Source organism: Ranitomeya variabilis, chromosome 1, assembly GCF_051348905.1.
Source record: "Ranitomeya variabilis isolate aRanVar5 chromosome 1, aRanVar5.hap1, whole genome shotgun sequence".
In the NCBI taxonomy this organism is placed as follows: Eukaryota; Metazoa; Chordata; class Amphibia; order Anura; family Dendrobatidae; genus Ranitomeya; species Ranitomeya variabilis.
The window spans coordinates 304044416-304067195 of NC_135232.1; the positions used below are offsets into that span (position 1 = coordinate 304044416).

The 22780-nt window shown below is 45.5% G+C and overlaps 1 protein-coding gene across 2 annotated transcripts in view; it reads left to right on the top strand.

Annotated features, from left to right (window-relative positions):
- Positions 1-22780, top strand: part of CORO1C (coronin 1C) — a 116996-nt gene that overhangs the window by 88484 nt on the left and 5732 nt on the right. For both annotated transcript variants that reach the window (XM_077296176.1, XM_077296186.1), the window contains exon 10: positions 689-934. In XM_077296176.1, coding sequence (XP_077152291.1) covers positions 689-934 — 246 coding nt within the window. The remainder of the gene's footprint in view (positions 1-688; positions 935-22780) is intronic.

Sequence of the window (22780 nt, forward strand, 5' to 3'; positions counted from 1 at the left end):
TTTTGAGGATTGTAAAACGACTTGCTGTGCATATGCTCTATCCTTTGTAATTTTTGTTAACTTCCAAGAAGCAGTTAAGTGACTAGTCCATTCTTCTACCGGATGCTAGAAATAAGTAAAATATGGAATTAAGGGGGTAAAAATCCCTGCCAGGGAGGCTGTCATGAAAGGCGTCCAAAAAGACCCCAAAGAATTTGCTTTTGACTTAATGCCGACAGTTTTTTGTTTTTTGTTTTTTTTTTTTAAGTCTTGTGCCTCAAAAATTGTGGGTACGTTTGGGCTTTTGTGTAACCCCTTAGACTTGTTCATTGCAATCCTTCCTGTAAGACAATATGTAGACAGTACGGAATATTGTGCGGGTTCTACACAAGAAATTAAAGCACATTCCATGTGAAGCCTGTGCCATACAGTGATGTGTAAATCATTCCAAATTTACCAATACACTTTTTAGGAAGGACTCTTTTTGGGGTGAGTTTATTTGATTTATTTTTGCTCTAATACGAGGATGCTTTATACTGGGAATGACTTGAGTGAAAAATTTCCACTTAAGATACCGTGCAACAGATTCACCTATGGGCGCATACACTTTTAATGAAAAACACTTTGACTAAATGGCTTACTTTTTGTACTCCTAAGCTTCAGGAATCCTTTTACATGTTGTGTTTTGGTTTTTTTTCCCCCCTTCTAGTCTGATCTTTTCCAGGATGACTTATACCCAGATACTGCCGGCCCAGAAGCCCCCATTGAAGCAGAAGAGTGGTTTGATGGGAAAAATGCTGATCCAGTTTTAATATCCCTAAAAGATGGGTACATGCCAAGCAAGAATCGAGATTTGAATGTGGTGAAGAAAAATATTTTGGGAAGCAAGCCACTAGCGCAAAAGAAGTCTGAGCCATCCAGCACCCCCAAACCAGCATCACAACCGTCTATTCCTGTAAGTAAATAATAATAATAATTAAAATAAAAAAGTGCTTATATTCCGGAGTTTAGTTTGGTCTGTGGTGTCTGTTTTAGCCACCACATAAAAGGTGTTTGTGACCTTTTTCTAGGGCGGGTGGTTACTTCAGACATTCAGTTAGACTTATGTATTACATTTGAAGCAGACATTAACCATTTGCCCATGCCAATTAGAAGTAATTTGTCATTGGGCTCAACCCTCATAAGCAGTCTATATAGGCATGAAGGTCATAGGAAGTTGAATAAAATGGAACGTTATCTGCAATCCAATATTTTATTCCCGAGAAATCCATGTTTTTCTTATATGTAAATGAGCTTAGATCTCACCAACAATTGGCCTCCAGAGTATATTTTTAAATCCTCTCTAGAGGCAGAATCTTGAAGAGATCTGTGTCTCATAACTTTTAACAGCTAACTTACATACAAGAAAAAAAGTGGATTTGTCTGGCACAAGAATTCGGATTGCAGATATCGAGGGATTATGCTCGGCTTCCTCTGACCTACATGCCCATATATATAGATGGCTTGGGGGGGTGATCCTACTAACCGATCCCCCTTTAATCAGGCCACAGTTATGATTTTCTGTAGGTGCTCTGAAAAATGAAGTGTTCAGTTTTGTTGCCATGAGCAACTATTCTACTTTTGTTCGTTCGTATTGAAACCTTTGTTGCTGTTTATTTATATGTGCATTAAAAAGTCTTTACTTAAAGGTTTATTTTCATCTTAACAATTATCACCTTTTCACATGATATGTGATAAATTGCTGATTGCCGGGTTCCCCACTGATCCTGAAAATAGGACTCTGAAATGCCTAAAATAGAGCGCAGCTCCAGTTTATAGACTATTACATTGCCGGGTATAGTGGATTGCCAGGAACTGCTATCAGGGCCTCAATTGTTGAGATTAGTGGCGGTTTCTATCTGTAAAGCCCCCACAAAACAGAAAGTTATCACTTAAGGTACCTTCACACGAAACGACTTTGTAACGATATCGCTAGCGATCCGTGACGTTGCAGCGTCCTCGCTAGCGATATCGTTTAGTTTGACACGCAGCAGCGACCAGGATCCTGCTGTGATGTCGCTGGTCGCTGAATAAAGTCCAGAACTTTATTTGGTCGTCCGATCGCCATGTATCGTTGTTTGAAAGCAAAAGCAACGATACCAGCGATGTTTTACACTGGTAACCAGGGTAAACATCGAGTTACCAAGCGCAGGGCCGCGCTTAGTAACCCGATGTTTACCCTGGTTACCAGCGTAAAATAAAAAAAAACAAACAGTACATACTCACCTGCGCGTCCCCCAGCGTCTGCTTCCCACACTGACTGAGCGCCGGCCCTAAAGTGAAAGTGAAAGCACAGCGGTGACGTCACCGCTGTGCTGTTAGGGCCGGAGCTCAGTCAGTGTCAGGAAGCAGACGCTGGGGGACGCGCAGGTGAGTATGTACTGTTTGTTTTTTTTACTTTTACGCTGGTAACCAGGGTAAACATCGGGTTACTAAGCGCGGCCCTGCGCTTACTAACCCGATGTTTACCCTGGTTACCCGGGGACCTCGGCATCGTTGGTCGCTGGAGAGCGGTCTGTGTGACAGCTCCCCAGCGATCAAACAGCGACGCTGCAGCGATCGGCATCGTTGTCGCTATCGCTGCAGCGTCGCTTCGTGTGAAGGTACCTTTATACTGTGAGCATATACAAACTATTTCACCAATCCAGAGGTTAAATGATAAAGCCCTTTAGAGTTGGCCATAACTAGAGATTATCCCCCTAAGGGCTGGTCGAGTTTTAGTTCTGGTGTTCGTATTTTTTTCCTTCCCCTTCATAGGCAAGCCATAATTTTTTCATTTTTCCTTCCACATAGCCATATGAGGGCTTGTTTTTTGCAGGAGGAATTGTTCTTTTGAATATCATTCATTTGCCGTATAAGGTACTGAAAAATGGAGAATAAATTCCATGTGAGGAGTAAAAGTGTGTGGGGGGGGGGAATAGTTTTTTTTTTTTGTTTGTTTGTTTTTTTATGGATTTTTGTTAAATAACATGGAGATATTATGCAGGTCAGTAAGATTACGGCAATACCAAACTTGCAGGTTTTCTTATTTTTTTTTTCTTTCACTAATGAAATGTAAAAATTTGTAAACTGGAAAGAAAAATTGCTGGTATAGCCATTTTCCTTGCTCAGTCTATGGCACTGGGTGAGGGATTGTTTTTTGCGGGGTGACATCACTTTTTACATTGGTTAGGTTTTATGGATATGTTTTGATGTAGTCTTGTAGTTGCCAAAAGAACTGCAATTCTGCCAATTCGATCTCTTTAGATCTTTATTTTTAAATGGAGATTATTAGAATTTTTTTTTTTTTTGTTAACCTTTTTTCTTTTATACTTTTTTAATTGTATTTTGCAGTCCCCTTAGGGGACTTGAACCTATGATCATCTGATCGCCTGTACTAGATCCAGCAATACTGTAGTATTAGTGTATTTATCATTAAAACCCTGTTTCCTAGGAGCACCGTCATGATGGGCACATGGATCTTTAGCAGGTCTCAATCAGGGCAGGGGTGGAATTAAAATCGCACCCCTCCCCTCCCCCCATAGGCCGTACACTGTAAATGTCGCAGTCAGAGAATGACAGCGATAACTGCTGAAAGGCTGTAAAACAGATTAAGTTGATGTCTTTAACCCCTTAATCCCGTATGACGTACTATCCCGTCAAGGTGACCTGGGACTTAATTCCCGGTGACGGGATAGTACGTCATACGCGATCGGCCGCGCTCACGGGGGGAGCGCGGCCGAGTGTCAGCTGCCTATCGCAGCTGACATCCGGCACTATGTGCCAGGAGCGGTCACGGACCGCCCCCGGCACATTAACCCCCGGCACACCGCGATCAAACATGATCGCAGTGTACCGGCGGTATAAGGAAGCATCGCGCAGGGAGGGGGCTCCCTGCGGGCTTCCCTGAGACCCCCGGAGCAACGCGATGTGATCACGTTGCTCTGAGGGTCTCCTACCTTCTTCCTCCCTGCAGGTCCCGGATCCAAGATGGCCGCGGCATCCGGGTCCTGCAGGGAGAAAGGTGGCTTACCGAGCGCCTGCTCAGAGCAGACGCTGGTAAGCCTGCACCGATGTAAGTGAGATCGGTGATCTGATAAAGTGCAGTGCACACTATCAGATCATCGATCTGTGATGTCCCCCCTGGGACAAAGTAAAAAAGTAAAAAAAAAAAATTTCCACATGTGTAAAAAAAAAAAAAATCCTAAATAAATAATAAAAAAAATATATATATATTATTTCTCCTACGCCTCATTGGGGGACACAGGACCATGGGTGTTATGCTGCTGCCACTAGGAGGACACTAAGTAGACAGAAAGATTAACTCCTCCTCTGCAGCATACACCCCTTCACTGGATACAATTTGAACCAGTTCTTGCTTAGTGTCTTAGGAGGCACTTGGGTCTTTTTTCCAGACCCCAACTTTGTTTTAATTTTTGATTTTTTAATTTTCTGTAAATTTTTAATTTTTTATTTAACGGAGTGAAGGGGGCGACGGGTCCTTTTTTTCATAAGGTCCGCTCTCCCCCGAACCATCAACAGGCGAGCACGGCGAGTATACCTCCCCGTCCCTCTCCTGCGACGTATGGCGCACGAATAAGGTTTGCGCCAGGGCAACGGTTCCTTTTTTGGTTCCGATTTCCCCCCAACCCCCTCCAGGACCTTGCATTACAGCGATGTAATCTGGGTATGCAGTCCGGAGGGGATGTTGTGCCGCAGCCCCCCTCTGCTACAGCAGCACATCAGGGGCCTCTCCATCCCCATCCAGGGTGCATGGATTGAGATGACATCCTCACAGCAGCGCCCTGCAGACCTGTGAGATCCGGGAACAATAGCGGCCGTAAGTACCTTCAGGGGGCTCCCCCCTGCTCCCCCTCAGCGGCAGCGATGCGCTCCGGGTCCCCAGGGAGAGGCACCGCCGACCGGGGGTCGGTGGTGCTCGGCGGCGCTCCGTCGCGGCCGCCGCCGCACATCGTCGGCAGGCCTCATAAATTTAGTCCCCGGCTTCTCCAGCCGGAGTAGGCCGCAAGGGACAAATCCACTCCCACGGCCGTAGCTCCGCCCCCTTCATCGGCGCTTCTCGTCTGGGACGAGAGGCGCCCTCCTAATCTCGGGGGCCATATTTCCTCTCTCTCTGCACGGAGCCCACGCTTCTCAAGCGCTCCAAGGAGAACTCCTGGAAAGAACCGCCATATTCTCTCTCTGGGGACACAGACAGGACCGTGGGTAAGCTGCTCCAAGAAAGCTTAACCCTTTCTCTGCAATACTGCCCGCTCTGTTCTTAAGGCACTATGTCTCAATCCAAGGAGACAAAAAAGGGTAACAAGAAGCACACAGTATTTTTCACTGTATGTGCCACCTGCAATGCGGCCCTGCCCCGAGCCCACACTAGTCCTTTGTGTGCAGATTGCGTCTCACCCTCTGTGCAGCCGCTCCTTGCCGACGCCGGTACCGTCACCGATGCCGCAGCCGTCGACCCGGTAGGGCCTAGCCCCCCTGAGTGGGCAACCTCTCTGTCACGATCTGTGGCTTCCCTAGCCAGGGCAATTGACTCCCTCCGGGGCCCCCCTCCAGGTCGGACCGTGGAGGATTCAGACGACGGTATGGATTCTTCTACCAGTAGGGGGCGTACCCGTTCACTTTCTACCCGGGGTCCCAGAAAACGTGTTCACGTTTCATCCCCTGACCAAGAGCTAGCGGGCCCTTCAGTACCTGCAAGCGCTGCTTCCAGGTCCCCTTCCCCAAACTCGGATGACTCTGAATATGAGTCCGACATCTCCTACGTTCAGGACCCCCCCTCCTCCCAAGAGTCCCTTGACTCTCTCATTGAGGCGGTAAACAAGACCCTGAAGGTGACTGAGGACTCTGCTTCAGAGCCCGAACATGTGGTGTCTTTCAAAAAGACTAAACGTGTTAAAAATGTTTTTGTTACTCACCCTCACTTTAAGGAGATTGTACAAAAACATAGGGATCGCCCAGATAAACGCTTCATTGGACAAAAGTACATCGAGGCCAAATACCCTTTTTCTCGGGAATTAGTCAAGGACTGGCTGCAGTCTCCCTCGGTGGACCCTGCTGTGTCACACCTCGCGTCCAAGACCATCCTGTCTCTTTCGGACGGTTCTTCCGTTAAGAATCCCTCCGATCGCCAGATTGATTATCTGGCTCGTTCCGCCTTCGAGGCCTCAGGAGCGTCTCTCTTCCCATCTTTCGCCGCCTCTTGGGTGGCTAAGGCTATGGTCTCTTGGACCGAGACTCTTTCCTCTAACATCCAAGCCAGTGATTTACCTCCAGAAGCCAGCATCCTGGTTAACCAGATAGCGCAGGCCGGAGACTTCATAGTCAACGCCTCTATGGACGCAGCCAATTGCGCTGCACAGGCAGCCGCCAATGCAATTTCCATCAGGAGAGCCCTGTGGCTCAGGGATTGGCGAGCAGATTCGGCTTCTAAACGTTCTCTAACAGCCCTGCCTTACCAGGCTGGTCGGCTATTTGGAGAAAAATTGGATCAAATGATCTCGGATGCTACCGGAGGGAAGAGTAAATTTCTTCCCCAGCAAAAGCCTACCCGGCCCTTTCGGTACCAGCAGCAACCTCCATTTCGGCCTTTTCGGTCCAATACCAACTGGTCTTCTACATCCTCTACCCCCGCATCAGGTAGAGGTTCGCGCGGTGGCAGAGGCACCCAGGTCTCTTACAGACCTAATCGTAACTGGAGACCCAGACCTAAACCTCCCGGGCCTAAGGGATCCGCATCCCATGGATCCTCCGCCCAATGACTCCTTGCATTATCCGGTGGACTCCAACAAAGTAGGCGGACGCCTACTCTTGTTCCGTCAGGCCTGGCTCTCAGTCGTTTCCGACGAGTGGGTCAGAGAACTGGTGTCCACCGGATACAAAATAGAATTTTCCTCCCTCCCCCCTACACGTTTCTTCCAGTCTTGCCCTCAAAGGTCAAAGGCCACAGCGTTTCACCAGGCAATACGGGCACTACTAAGGGACGGAGTCATCATTCCGGTCCCCCTAGAACAAAGATTCAAGGGTTTCTATTCAAATCTGTTCGTGGTCCCAAAGAAGGACGGATCACTACGTCCGATCCTAGACCTGAAACTACTAAACAGATTTATAAAAATCTGACACTTCAGGATGGAGTCCCTCCGTTCTGTGGTCGCGTCTATGGAAAAGGGAGAATTCCTGGCATCCATAGACATCAAGGACGCCTACCTGCACATACCGATCTTCCCTCCGCATCAGCAGTTCCTTCGTTTCGCTTTTTGCGGGGAGCACTTTCAATTCGTGGCCTTGCCCTTCGGTCTCGCCACCGCTCCCAGAGTTTTCACGAAGGTCATGGCGGCTGCCATGGCCATTCTTCATTCCAGGGGAGTGGTGGTAATTCCGTACTTGGACGACCTATTGATAAAAGGTCCTTCCTACCCAGCGTGCGAAGAGTCCGTCGCTCTTACGGTGGATACTCTTTGTCGCCTGGGGTGGAAGATAAATTTCAAAAAAATCTTCTCCAATTCCGGCTCAACAAATCTCCTTCCTGGGGATGATACTGGACACTTTCCGCGGTTTGGTCATACTCCCTCAAGACAAGGTTTTGGCCTTGCAGCAGGGAGCCCAGCGTCTTTCTCGTCCAGTATCCCACTCCATTCGCGCCAGCATGCGAGTTCTCGGGCAGATGGTAGCGACCATGGAAGCGGTCCCATTTGCGCAGTTTCACCTCCGTCCCCTGCAGCATGCGCTACTGTCGGCTTGGGACGGCAACCCGTCCTCTCTCGACCGGCGATTCATCCTGTCCCCTCGGGTCAGGAAGGCTCTCAGGTGGTGGACGCTGAAGTCCTCCCTAACCCAGGGAAGGTCCTTTCTCCCAGTACGGTGGCTGGTGGTGACCACCGATGCCAGTCTCATAGGCTGGGGAGCGGTTTTCAACCAGCACACAGCCCAGGGGCGGTGGTCCATTCAGGAGTCTCGTCTCGCCATCAATATCCTCGAGATTCGAGCTATCAGGCTGGCATTGTTTCACTTTCACCGACTTCTGGCAGGTCATCCAGTCAGAATACAGTCCGACAATGCCACGGCCGTGGCATATATCAACCGTCAGGGCGGAACTCGCAGCAAAACGGCCATGCTCGAGGTGTCTCACATCCTCCATTGGGCGGAGTCGAACCATTCGCCCATTTCGGCGATCCACATTCCAGGTGTGGAAAATTGGGCGGCGGACTTCCTCAGCCGCCAGGGCATCGCTTCCGGAGAGTGGTCCCTCCACCCGGAGGTCTTCCAGCAGATTTGCCATCGCTGGGGGACCCCGGATGTGGACCTCATGGCTTCCAGGATGAACAACAAGGTCCCTCAGTTCCTTGCTCGGTCCCTCGACCCACGGGCCCTCGGGGTAGACGCCCTGGTCCTACCTTGGTGTCAATTCCGTCTCCCGTACATTTTTCCCCCTCTTCCCCTGCTACCGAGGGTCATCAAAAAGATCAGGGCGGAGGGGGTACCGGTGATTCTCGTCGCGCCAGACTGGCCGCGTCGGGCATGGTACGCCGAACTGGTTCAGTTGGTGGCCGACGTCCCCTGGCGTCTTCCAGATCGCGTGGATCTCCTTTCACAGGGCCCAATTTACCACCAGAACTCAAGGGCCCTGTCTTTGACGGCCTGGCCGTTGAGTCCTGGATTCTAGGTCAAGCGGGGTTTTCTCCCACGGTGTCCTCCACCATGATCAGAGCTAGGAAACCTGTTTCCATGCGTAGTTACCACCGTACCTGGCGACTTTTTTTCTCATGGTGCGATGCACAGGGACGATCTCCTCTAGTATTTTCTATTCCTTCCATACTGGAGTTTCTTCAATCCGGACTAGAGTCGGGACTTGCCCTTAGCTCCCTAAAGGGCCAGGTTTCGGCATTGTCAGTCCTTTTCCAGCGGAAGATTGCCAATAGGTTGCCGGTGAAAACCTTCTTCCAGGGAGTTTCCCGTGTGGCGCCTCCCTACAAGTCACCTTTGGATCCGTGGGATCTCAACTTGGTTCTCGGAGCCCTTCAGGAGAATCCCTTCGAACCGCTACAGGACGTTTCCTTGACCTTCCTTTCTTGGAAGGTAGTCTTCCTAGTAGCCGTCACGTCCATCAGAAGGGTTTCGGAGTTGGCTGCGCTCTCCTGCCGCCCTCCTTTTCTCATTTTTCATCCGGACAAGGCGGTATTGAGGACCTCTCCCACCTTTTTGCCCAAGGTCGTCTCCTCTTTCCACCTCAATGAGGAGATTGTTCTACCTTCGTTCTGCCCGGCTCCTGTTCATCGCATCGAAAAGGCTCTACACACTCTTGATGTGGTGAGGGCTCTTCGTCGGTACGTCTCAAGAACGGCTCCCTTCCGCACGTCAGACGTCCTGTTCGTACTTCCAGAGGGGCCCAGGAGGGGTTCTCCTGCTTCAAAGGCCACTCTGGCAAAATGGATTCGGTCAGCCATTCAAGAAGCCTATCGTGTCAAAGGTGTTCCCATTCCAGCTGGGATCAAGGCTCATTCTACTCGGTCGGTGGGCGCCTCGTGGGCCATTCGGCACCAGGCGTCAGCACAGCAGGTCTGCAAGGCTGCGACGTGGTCCAGTTTGCACACTTTTACCAAGCATTACCACATTCATTCCATCTCTTCTGCAGACGCTGCCCTTGGCAGGCGCATTCTGCAAGCGGCAGTTCCTTAAGCCGTAAGCCAGTGGTACATGGGGTTTTAGCATATTGCTCCCCACCCAGGGACTGCTTTTGTACGTCCCATGGTCCTGTGTCCCCCAATGAGGCGTAGGAGAAAAGGAGATTTTTGTTTACTTACCGTAAAATCTTTTTCTCCGAGCCACTCATTGGGGGACACAGCACCCACCCTGTTAGCCTGTTTTGGCTTGTTGTTACTTCTTTGGTTTTGACATAGTTGTCTTTGTTCATGCTCCTACTGCTTTACTACCGAACTGGTTCAAATTGTATCCAGTGAAGGGGTGTATGCTGCAGAGGAGGAGTTAATCTTTCTGTCTACTTAGTGTCCTCCTAGTGGCAGCAGCATAACACCCATGGTCCTGTGTCCCCCAATGAGTGGCTCGGAGAAAAAGATTTTACGGTAAGTAAACAAAAATCTCCTTTCCCATAAATACATTTCTTTATCTAAATAAAAAAACAAAACAATAGTACACATATTTAGTATTGCCGCGTCCGTAACGACCCAACCTATAAAACTGCCCCACTAGTTAACCCCTTCAGTAAACACCGTAAGAGAAAAAAAAAAAAAACGAGGCAAAAAACAACGCTTTATTACCATACCGCCGAACAAAAAGAGGAATAACACGCGATCAAAAAGACTGATATAAATAATCATGGTACCGCTGAAAACGTCATCTTGTCCCGCAAAAAACGAGCCGCCATATAGCATCATCAGCAAAAAAATAAAAAAGTTATAGTCCTGAGAATAAAGCGATACCAAAATAATTATTTTTTCTATAAAATAGTTTTTATCGTATAAAAGCGCCAAAACATAAAAAAATGATATAAATAAGGTATCGCTGTAATCGTACTGACCCGTCGAATAAAACTGCTTTATCAATTTTACCAAACGCGGAACGGTATAAACGCCTCTCCCAAAAGAAATTCATGAATAGCAGGTTTTTGGTCATTCTGCCTCACAAAAATCGGAATAAAAAGTGATCAAAAACGGTCACGTGTCCGAAAATGTTACCAATAACGTCAACTCGTCCCGCAAAAAACAAGACCTCACATGACTCTGTGGAGCAAAATGTGGAAAAATTATAGGTCTCAAAATGTGGAGACGCAAAAACTTTTTTGCTATAAAAAGCGTCGCTGGTTTCACACTTGCGTTTTTGTCTGCAGCGTTTTTTGCACAAAAAAACACATGCGTTTTTTCCCTATATTTAACATTGAAAACGCATGCGTTTTTTTGTACGCGTTTGGTCGCGTTTTCAAACGCATGCGTTTTTTTCTGCATGTGTTCATTTTCAGAAATACAGCCTGCAGTATTTTCTTGCGTTTTTAAGCACATGCGTTTGCGTTAAAAACGCATGCGTTTTTATCGAAAAAAAACAGAAAACACACTGAAAAGCCACCCACCACCATCAAGGTGATAAAGGGATCCAAACCCTAACCCTAACTCTACCCCTAACCTCACCCCTAACCGTTTAATGAACATTTTCTGACAGTCATAGTGCCACATATTTCAGTGCCACGTATTTCAGTGCCACGTATTTCAGTGCCACGTATTTCAGTGCCACGCATTTCAGTGCCACGCATTTCAGTGCCACGCATTTCAGTGCCACGTATTTCAGTGCCACGTATTTCAGTGCCACGTATTTCAGTGCCACGTATTTCAGTGCCACGTATTTCAGTGCCACGTATTTCAGTGCCACGTATTTCAGTGCCACGTATTTCAGTGCCACGTATTTCAGTGCCACGTATTTCAGTGCCACGTATTTCAGTGCCACGTATTTCAGTGCCACGTATTTCAGTGCCACGTATTTCAGTGCCACGTATTTCAGTCACATTTAGGGGTAGGGTTAGGGTTAGGGCTGGGGCTAAAGTTAGGGTTGGGGCTAAAGTTAGGGTTTGGAATACATTTACGGTTTGGATTAGGGTTGGGATTAGAATTATGGGTGTGTCAGGGCTAGGGGTGTGGTTAGGGTTACCGTTGGGATTAGGGCTAGGGGTCTGTTTGGATTAGGGTTTCAGGTAGAATTGGGAAGTTTCCACTGTCCAGGCACATCAGGGGCTCTCCAAACGGGACATGGCGTCCAATCTCAATTCCAGCCAATTCTGCGTTGAAAAAGTAAAACAGTGCTCCTTCCCTTCCGAGCTCTCCCGTGCGCCCAAAAAGGGGTTTACCCCAACATATGGGTTATCAGCGTACTCGGGACAAATTGAACAACAACTTCTGGGGTCCAAGTTCTCTTGTTATCCTTGGGAAAATAAAAATTTGGGGGGCTAAAAATCATTTTTGTGGGAAAAAAAAGATGTTTTATTTTCACGGCTCTGCGTTATAAACTGTAGTGAAACACTTGGGGGTTCAAAGTTCTCACAACACATCTAGATAAGTTCCTTGGGGGGTCTAGTTTCCAATATGGGGTCACTTGTGGTGGGTTTGTACTGTTTGGGTACATCAGGGGCTCTGCAAATGCAACGTGACGCCTGCAGACCAATCCATTTAAGTCTGCATTCCAAATGGCGCTCCTTCCCTTCCGAGCTCTGTCATGCGCCCAAACAGTGGTTCCCCCCCACATATGGGGTATCAGCGTACTCAGGACAAATTGGAAAACAAATTTTGGGGTCCAATTTATTCTGTTACCCTTGTAAAAATACAAAGCTGGGGGCTAAAAAATCATTTTTGAGAAAAAAAAAAAAAATTATTTTCACGGCTCTGCGTTATAATCTGTAGTGAAACACTTGGGGGTTCAAAGCTCTCAAAACACATCTAGATAAGTTCCTTAGGGGGTCTACTTTCCAAAATGGTGTCACTTGTGGGGGGTTTCAATGTTTAGGCACATCAGGGGCTCTCCAAACACAACATGGCGTCCCATCTCAATTCCAGTCAATTTTGCATTGAAAAGTCAAATGGCGCTCCTTCCCTTCCAAGCTCTGCCATGCGCCCAAACAATGGTTTACACCCACATATGGGGTATCAGCGTACTCAGGACAAATTGCACAACATTTTTTGGGGTCCAATTTCTTCTCTTACCCTTGGGAAAATAAAAAATTGGGGGCGAAAAGATCATTTTTGTGAAAAAATATGATTTTTTATTTTTACGGCTCTGCATTATAAACTTCTGTGAAGCACTTGGTGGGTCAAAGTGCTCACCACACATCTAGATAAGTTCCTTAGGGGGTCTACTTTCCAAAATGGTGTCACTTGTAGGGGGTTTCAATGTTTAGGCACATCAGGGGCTCTCCAAATGCAACATGGCGTCCCATCTCAATTCCAGTCAATTTTGCATTGAAAAGTCAAATGGCGCTCCTTTCCTTCCGAGCTCTGCCATGCGCCCAAACAGTGGTTTACCCCCACATATGGGGTATCAGCGTACTCAGGACAAATTGTACAACAACTTTGGGAGTCCATTTTCTCCTGTTACCCTTGGTAAAATAAAACAAATTGGAGCTGAAATAAATTTTGAGTGAAAAAAAGTTAAATGTTCATTTTTATTTAAACATTCCAAAAATTCCTGTGAAACACCTGAAGGGTTAATAAACTTCTTGAATGTGGTTTTGAGCACCTTGAGGGGTGCAGTTTTTAGAATGGTGTCACACTTGGGTATTTTCTATCATATAGACCCCTCAAAATGACTTCAAATGAGATGTGGTCCCTAAAAAAAAAATGGTGTTGTAAAAATGAGAAATTGCTGGTCAACTTTTAACCCTTATAACTCCGTCACAAAAAAAAATTTTTTGGTTCCAAAATTGTACTGATGTAAAGTAGACATGTGGGAAATGTTACTTATTAAGTATTTTGTGTGACATATGTCTGTGATTTAAGGGCATAAAAATTCAAAGTTGGAAAATTGCGAAATTGTCAGAATCGCCAAGATCCGTCAAAGCGTTCCAGAGTTATAGCCTCATAAAGGGACAGTGGTCAGAATTGTAAAAATTGGCCCGGTCATTAACGTGCAAACCACCCTCGGGGCTTAAGGGGTTAAAGAACAGTAAAATGGATTGCTTCACTAATCACCATTTTAAATATTCTGTTAGATTTCAGTGCACGGGCTGGACTGTGCACTAGGTCTTCCCCTGTGTCTGTGATTCCCAATCTTCCATCTGCCTCGGGTCTGTGAATGACCGGCCTCCTCTGTTTGAAATCAGTGACCTGTCATTCAAAGACCGGAGGCAGTCAGAGAAGCTGGAAATCTCAGACAGGGAGGCAAAGACCCAGTGCACAGTCCAGCCCCTATGCACTGAAATGTAATTGGCAGAAAACTTAAAATGCTGATTAACTTACCGACATGTGATGTACTGGTATGTCATGTGCCTGCTCCCTGACTAGACCCAGCTCATATATCTGTCTCTAATAGCCACCTGTGGAGCAGAGCTCTGCCCACGGCTGGTAACCTCTGACAGTAACACATACAGCATGCCAGCAGGGGAGCACATCATTCTATGCGCCCATCAGTGCATTGTCACGTGAACAGAAAAGTCTGATCTATTAAAATATAAAATACATTAATCCAATCGGTAAACAGCGTAACAAGAGAAAAAAAATCAAAACACTAGAATTGCATGGCGATCAAAACCTTACAATTAGCCCAAAGTGATATGAATAAAAACATTGGCTTAACACCTTAACGTCCAATGGTTGACACAGCCCGTCATGTCCTTGTGTCCGTTCCCGCTCCATGCCGTGCTATGTCCATCATGCATTTAAACTCACTGGTGGTAAACGCAGTGGCATCTCCGTGACGACATCTATCAGTACTGTACAGTACTATCTGTACTGTACAGCCACATATGGGGTATTTCTGCATTTAGCAGAAATTGTGGGACTAACTTTGGTGCCATTTTTACCACGTGAAAATGTAAAATCTGAGGCTAAAACTAAGTTTTTGTGGTAAAAATGTAATTTTTTTCTTCACTGCCCAATGGTATATAATTCTGTGACATACCCATGGTGTCAATATGATCACTGCACCCCTAGATGAATTCATTGAGCGATTTAGTTTGTAAAATGGGGTCAGTTGTGTGGGATTCTGCTCTTCTAGCACCTCAGGGACTCTCACAGTCGGTCATGGCACCCTCAAACCATATTAGTAAAATCTCCACAATAATATGGCTCTCCTTCCCTTTTGAGCTTTGCACTGTGCCTCAAAAGTAGTTCCCAATTACATGCAGGGTGCACTCAGGAAAAAAAAATGGACCTCTCAGTTTATTGTGCCATTTTTTTTCTATTAGCTCTTATAAAGATTAAACATTTGGGGCTAAGACAACATTTTAGTGGAAGAAATGTAATTATTCATTCTTCACCACCCAATAATATAAATTTCTGTGACACACCTGTGGTGTCAATATGATCACTGCATCCTTAGATGAATTCATTAAGATATGTAGTTTGTAAAATGACATTACTTATGGGGCTCTGCCAATGTGACATGGCAACCTCTAACCATTCCAGCAAAATTTGAACTCCAATATAGCGCTTCTACGTTTGAGCTTTGCACTGTGCCTCAAGTGTAGTTTTCACCCACACATGGGATATTGGCACACTCAGGAGAAATAGTACAAATGTTGGGATCCGTTTTCTCCAGTTAAGGTACCGTCACACTAAGCAACGTCGCCAGCGATCTGTGACGTTGCAGCGTCCTAGGGAGCGATATCGCTGTATTTGACACGCAGCAACGATCAGAATCCCGCTGTGAAATTGCTGGTCGCTGCTAGAAGGTCTGCACATTATTTGGTCGCTAGGTCGCCGTGTATCGCCGTGTTTGACAGCAAAAGCAACCATACCAGCGATATTTTACACTGGTAACCAGGGTAAACATCGGGTTACTAAGCGCAGGGCCGCGCTTAGTAACCCGATGTTTACCCTGGTTACCAGCGTAAAATGTAAAAAAACAAACAGTACATGCTCACCTGCGCGTCCCCCAGCCTCTGCTTCCTGACTCTTACTGATCGCCGGCCCTAAACTGAAAGTGAAAGCACAGCGGTGACGTCACCGCTGTGCTGTTAGGGCCGGAGCTCAGTCAGCGTCAGGAAGCAGAGGCTGGGGGACGCGCTGGTGAGTATGTACTGTTTGTTTTTTTAACTTTTACGCTGGTAACCAGGGTAAACATCGGGTTACTAAGCGCGGCCCTGCGCTTAGCAACCCGATGTTTACCCTGGTTACCCGGGGGCCTCGGCATCGTTGGTCGCTGGAGAGCGGTCTGTGTGACAGCTCTCCAGCGACCAAACAGCGACGCTGCAGCGATCGGCATCGTTGTCGCTATCGCTGCAGCGTCGCTTCGTGTGAAGGTACCTTTACCCTTGAGAAAAGAAATTTAAGGCTAAATGAAAACAATTTGCGGGAACAATGATAGAGAGATATTGTTTTTTTTTGTTTTTTTCAAAAATAGAACAAATTGTATACAATTAATAAAGAATAAAATCCTACAAAGATGTTGTGTAATAAAGACAAAGTAATATATATTTAAGTTAGATTTTGTAATTTATAATAAACTAGCTGAAGAGCCCGGCGTTGCCTGGGCATAGTAAATATCTGTGGTTAGTTATAGCACATCACTTATCTTATTTTCCCATCACACCTCTCATTTTCTCCCTCACACTTCTCATTTTCTCCCTCACACCTCTCATTTTCCCCTTCACTCCTCTTATTTTCCCCTTCACTCCTCTTATTTTCCCCCTCACTCCTCTCATTCCCCACTAACACTTGTCATTTCGACCTCACATCTGTCATATTCCGATCACTCCACTATTTTCCCTCACTCTCATTTTGCACTCACACCTTTTCATTTTCACCTCACACCTCTCATTTTCCCCTCCGTATATACATGTTTGTCATCTCCCTTATATATAGTATACGCCTGTATGTCATCTCCTGTATATAGTATATACCTGTCATCTCCCCTGTATATAGTGTATACCTGCATGTCATCTCCCCTGTAAATAGTATATACCTGCTGTATGTGTATCTCCTGTATATTGTATATACCTATGTGTCATCTCCTGTATATAGTATATACCTGTATGTGATCTCTTCTGTATATAGTATATACCTGTATGTCTTCTCTTCCTATATATAGTACAGGGGTCAGGAACCTTTTTGGCTAAGAGAGCCGTAAACGCCACATATTTTGAAATATAATTCCGCGAGAGCCGTACAATATGTTTAAAGGGCCATTGACAGATCAATCGCTCCAATGTTCACTTAGTACAGCAAGGAATGCTCCTCCCTACTGTATAAAGCCACAACTGGACTGAAACAATGGTAATTAGCAGTAAAAAAAATTAAATAAATAACTTACATTGTGAGCTTGCGATGCATGACATCAGTCCAGCAGTCTGGCTTCTTCTTTTTCCTGCGCATGACTGGAAGCTGGCATTCTTCCCACCTGATGTTGAGAGAATGCCAGCTTTGAGGCATTCGCAGAAGAAAGAAGCTGGAATGTTGGACATGTCACACAACGCATTGTCAGTTATGTCAATTATCTATTTTATTATTTTACAGCGAATTATTGTTTAGGTCCAGCGGTGGCTTATTGCAGCAGAGAGGAACACTCCTTTGTGTACTAAGTGACCGCAGTGTATATATACAGGACAGGAGGAGTGGTACTGTACAGTGTATATATACAGGAGGAGTGGTACTGTGCAGTGTATATATACAGGAGGAGTGGTACTGTGCAGTGTATATATACAGGACAGGAGGAGTGGTACTGTACAGTGTATATATACAGGAGGAGTGGTACTGTGAAGTGTATATATACAGGAGGAGTGGTACTGTACAGTGTATATATACAGGAGGAGTGGTACTATGCAGTGTGTGTATATATATATATATATATATATATATATATATATATATATATATATATATATATATAGGACAGGAGGTGTGGTACTGTACAGTGTGTATATATACAGGAGGAGTGGTACTGTGAAGTGTATATATACAGGAGGAGTGGTACTGTACAGTGTATATATACAGGAGGAGTGGTACTATGCAGTGTGTGTATATATCTAATATATAAAGCTGAATGTGTGTGTGTGTGTATGTATGTATGTATGTATGTATGTCCGGGATTGGCATCTGAACCGTAGCAGCTACAGCCACAAAATTTTGCACAGTCACACGTCTGGACCCCGAGAGCGTCATAGGCTATGTTGTGAGGTGAAATTTTAACCCCGCGCTTTCCAATTCACCAAACAATTTTGCCCCTATCTACATAATGGGGAAAAAGTGAAAGGAAAAGTGTTGGAGGCGTCGCAGCTACAGGCACAAAATTTTGCACAGTCACACGTCTGGACCCTGAGAGCGTCAAAGCTATATTGTGAGGTGAAATTTTAACCCCGCGCTTTCCAAGTCACCAAACAATTTTGCCCCTATCTACATAATGGGGAAAAAATGAAAGGAAAAGTGTTGGAGGCAAATTAACAGCTGCCAGATGTGAACAAGGGGGACTTAAAGAATGACAGCGATGGCACCAAAGAGTATATACTGTACAGTTGCTAAGGTGGGGCCCCAACATGGGATAATCACACCACCACGGGGATATGAACACACACACAAAATGCGCCACACACTACCACGTGCTCGAACACATATACCACCCTCAGTGCACATTTCACCACACATACACCAACCTCGCCACATAAAAGTAGAAACACAAAAGTCGCCGCTCAAAACTCGCCACGCGCAAAACTCTCCACATGCAAAACTCGCCACACGTGCAAAACTCGCCACACGCAAAACTTGCACACGCAGAAAAATTGCCACACGCAGAAAAATTGCCACATGCACAAAAGTTGCAACACATGCAAAAGTTGCCTCACACAAAACTTGCACATACTCAAAAGGCACCACACATAAAACTCGCCACGCGCAAAACTCGCCATGCGCAAAACTTGCTGCACACAACTTGCTACACTAACCTGTCACATGCAACTCGACACACAAAAAGTTGCTACACGCATGTCGCCACACAAAACTCATCTCACAAAAGTCCCTACATGCATGTCGCCACACGCAACTCAACACACACAACTTGACACACGAAACTCGCCCTAAAACACACACAAGTCTGGTATCCTTCAAAAATAAAAATCTGATTAATAAGCAGACAAACTACAAGAGCAACAAATGTACCATATAGGAATCCGGCAGCTGTCAGTCACATGACCAGTCTATTATGTGTATGTGTGAGCTAATATATACTGCCAGGGGGTGGGCTTACTGTTGGCTGGGGATTTATCAGGCTGCCATTTTAGCTTACAAATACTGAGGTAAAAATACTGACCAAATAAAGTGTGAACGAGGGCTAATACAGGAGGAGATGGCATACAGCTATATACTATATACAGGAGATGACACACAGGTATATACTATTTACAGGGGAGATGACACACAGGTATATACTATATACAGGAGGAGATGACACACAGATATATACTATATACAGGAGAGATGACACACAGGTATATACTATATAGAGGAGGAGATGACATACAGGTACATACTACATACAGGAGGAGATGACATACAGGTATATACTATATACAGGAGGAGATGACACACAGGTATATACTATATACAGGAGCAGATTACCTACAGGTATATAGTATATACAGGAGGAGATGACACAGGTATATGCTATGTATAGGAGGAGATGACATACAGGTATATACTATATACAGGAGATGACACACAGATATATACTATATATAGGTGAGATGACACACAGGTATATACTATATACAGGAGATTACATACAGGTATATCTAATATATAAAGCTGAATGTGTGTATGTATGTATGTGTGTATGTCCGGGATTGGCATCTGTACCGTCGCAGCTACAGCCACAAAATTTTGCACAGTCACACGTCTGGACCCCGAGAGCGTCATAGGCTATGTTGTGAGGTGAAATTTTAACCCCGCGCGTTCCAATTCACCAAACAATTTTGCTCCTATCTACATAATGGGGAAAAAGTGAAGGGAAAAGTGTTGGAGGAAAATTGACAGCTGCCAGATGTGAACAATGAGGACTTAAAGAATGAGAGCGATGGCGACAAAGAGTATATACCGTACAGTTGCTAAGGTGGGGCCCCGACATGGGATACTCACCACACACGGGGATATGAACACAAACACAAAATGCGCCACACACTACCACGTGCTTGAACACATATACCACCCTCAGCACACATTTCACCACACACACACACCAACCTCGCCACATAAAAGTCGAAACACAAAAGTCACCACTCAAAACTCGCTACATGCAAAACTCGCCATATGCAAAACTAGGCTCACGCAAAACTCGCCACACGTGCAAAACTCACCTCATGGAAAACTCACCTCATGCAAAACTTGCACACACAGAAAAATTGCCACATGTACAAAAGTTGCACCACATGCAAAAGTTGCCTCACACAAAACTTGCACATACTCAAAATGCACCACACATAAAACTCGCCACGCGCAAAACTCGCCATGCACAAATCTTGCTGCACACAACTTGCTACACTAACCTGTCACATGCAACTCAACACACAAAATGTTGCTACACGCATGTCGCCACACAAAACTCATCTCACAAAAGTCGCTACATGCATGTCGCCACACGCAACTCAACACACACAACTTGACACATAAAACTCGCCCTAAAACACACACAAGTCTGGTATTGTCCTTCAAAAATAAAAATCTGATTAATAAGCAAACTACAAGAGCAACAAATGTACCATATAGGAAATACGGCAGCTGTCAGTCACATGACCTGTCTATTATGTGTATGTGTGAGCTAATATATACTGCCAGGGGGGAGGGCTTCCTGTTGGCTGGGGATTTATCAGGCTGCCAATAGCAACCAATCACAGCTCAGCTTCTATTTTGCTACAGTTAATTAACCTGAGCTCTGATTGGTTAATATAGGCAACAAAGACATTCTCAGTATAACAAAGCTAATATATGTTGTGAAATGCTTCTATTTGCTTAGTTTTTGCCTTTTAATAATTACATTTCTATCTATTTGTTTTGTGGTTTTTGTGTGCAGAATACATTTTTGTTAACACATTCTATTTTGCTAACAGCAGTCATTAACCCGGGCGAAGCCGGGTAGTACAGCTAGTATATATATATATATATATATATATATATATATATATATATATATATATATATATATATATATATATATATATATATATATATATATATATATATATAGGACAGGAGGTGTGGTACTGTACAGTGTGTATATATACAGGAGGAGTGGTACTGTGCAGTGTATATACTTCAACAGCTGCCCAGGCCCCCAGCACCTGTCCTGTATATATATTATATACACTGTATCTATACAGGCTGTGCTGGGGGCCTGGGCTGGGCGGCTGCTGTAGTATATATATATATATCTATGTCAGCTGTAGCCGCCCAGCCCATGGCCGCCCCAGGTCACCCAGTCCCAGACTGTCAGAACATACAGCGATATAGCATGGCACTCACTCAGGTGCTGGTAGGAGCTCCGTCTCCTCCATAAGTTCAGCAGTGCAGCAGCAAGGAGATTCAGAGCAGGAGAACTCTCCGCCCACAATGTCACGCTGGCTGTGTCCTTAATTAACCCCTATGTGTGCCTGGCCCTGCACTGACAGTGAGAAGATGCTTGTGCCAGCGCAAATTGAAAGGGTAGAAAGGGTTAAAGCAGCCAGATGGCTCTATGACTGTGTGAGTGGGCCCCCCTGTCTGCGAGCCAGATACGGCCATCAAAAGAGCCATATCTGGCTCGCGAGCCATAGGTTCCCGACCCCTGATATAGTATATACCTGTATGTCCTCTCCTGTATATAGTATATACCTGCTGTATGTCATCTCCTGTATATAGTATATACGTGTGTCATCTCCTCCTGTATATAGTATATACCTGTGAGTCATCTTCTCCTGTATATAGTATATACCTGTGTGTCATCTCCCCTGTATATAGTATGTACCTGTATGTCATCTCCTCCTGTATTAGACCTCGTTCACACATTATTTGGTCAGTATTTTTACCTCAGTATTTGTATGCTAAATTGGCAGCCTGATAAATCTCCAGCCTACAGGAAGCCCTCCCCCCTGGCAGTATATATTAGCTCACACACAAACATAATAGACAGGTCATGTGACTGACAGCTGCCGTATTTCCTATATGGTACATTTGTTGCTCTTGTAGTTTGTCTGCTTATTAATCAGATTTTTATTTTTGAAGGATAATACCAACCTTGTGTGTGTTTTAGGGCGAGTTTCATGTGTTACGTTGTGTGTGTTGAGTTGCGTGTGGCGACATGCGTGTAGAGACTTTCGTGAGATGAGTTTTGTGTGGCGACATGCGTGTAGCAACTTTTTGTGTGGCGAGTTGCATGTGACATGTTAGTGTAGCAAGTTGTGTGTAGCAAGTTGTGTGCAGCAAGTTTTGCGTGTGGCGAGTTTTATGTGTGGTGTGTTTTGAGTATGTGCAAGTTTTGTGTGAGGCAACTTTTGCATGTGTAGCAACTTTTGTGCATGTGGCAATTTTTCCGCGTGTGCAAGTTTTGCGTGTGGCGAGTTTTCTATGAGCTGAGTTTTGCATGTGGCGATTTTTGCTTGTGGCGAGTTTTGAGCGGTGACTTTTGTGTTTCGACTTTTATGTGGCGAGGTTGGTGTATGTGTGGTGAAATGTGTGCTGAGGGTGGTATATGTGTTCAAGCACATGGTGGTGTGTGGCGCATTTTGTGTGTGTGTTCATATCCCCATGTGTGGTGAGTATCCCATGTCAGGGGCCACACCTTAGCAACTGTACGGTATATACTCTTTGGCGCCATTGCTCTCATTCTTTAAGTCCCCCTTGTTCACATCTGGCAGCTGTCAATTTGCCTCCAACACTTTTCCTTTCACTTTTTCCCCATTATGTAGATGGGGGCAAAATTGTTTGGTGAATTGGAACGCGCGGGGTTAAAATTTCACCTCACAACATAGCCTATGACGCTCTCGGGGTCCAGATGTGTGACTGTGCAAAATTTTGTGACTGTAGCTGCGACGGTGCAGATGCCAATCCCGGACACACACACACACACACACACACACACACACACACACACACAC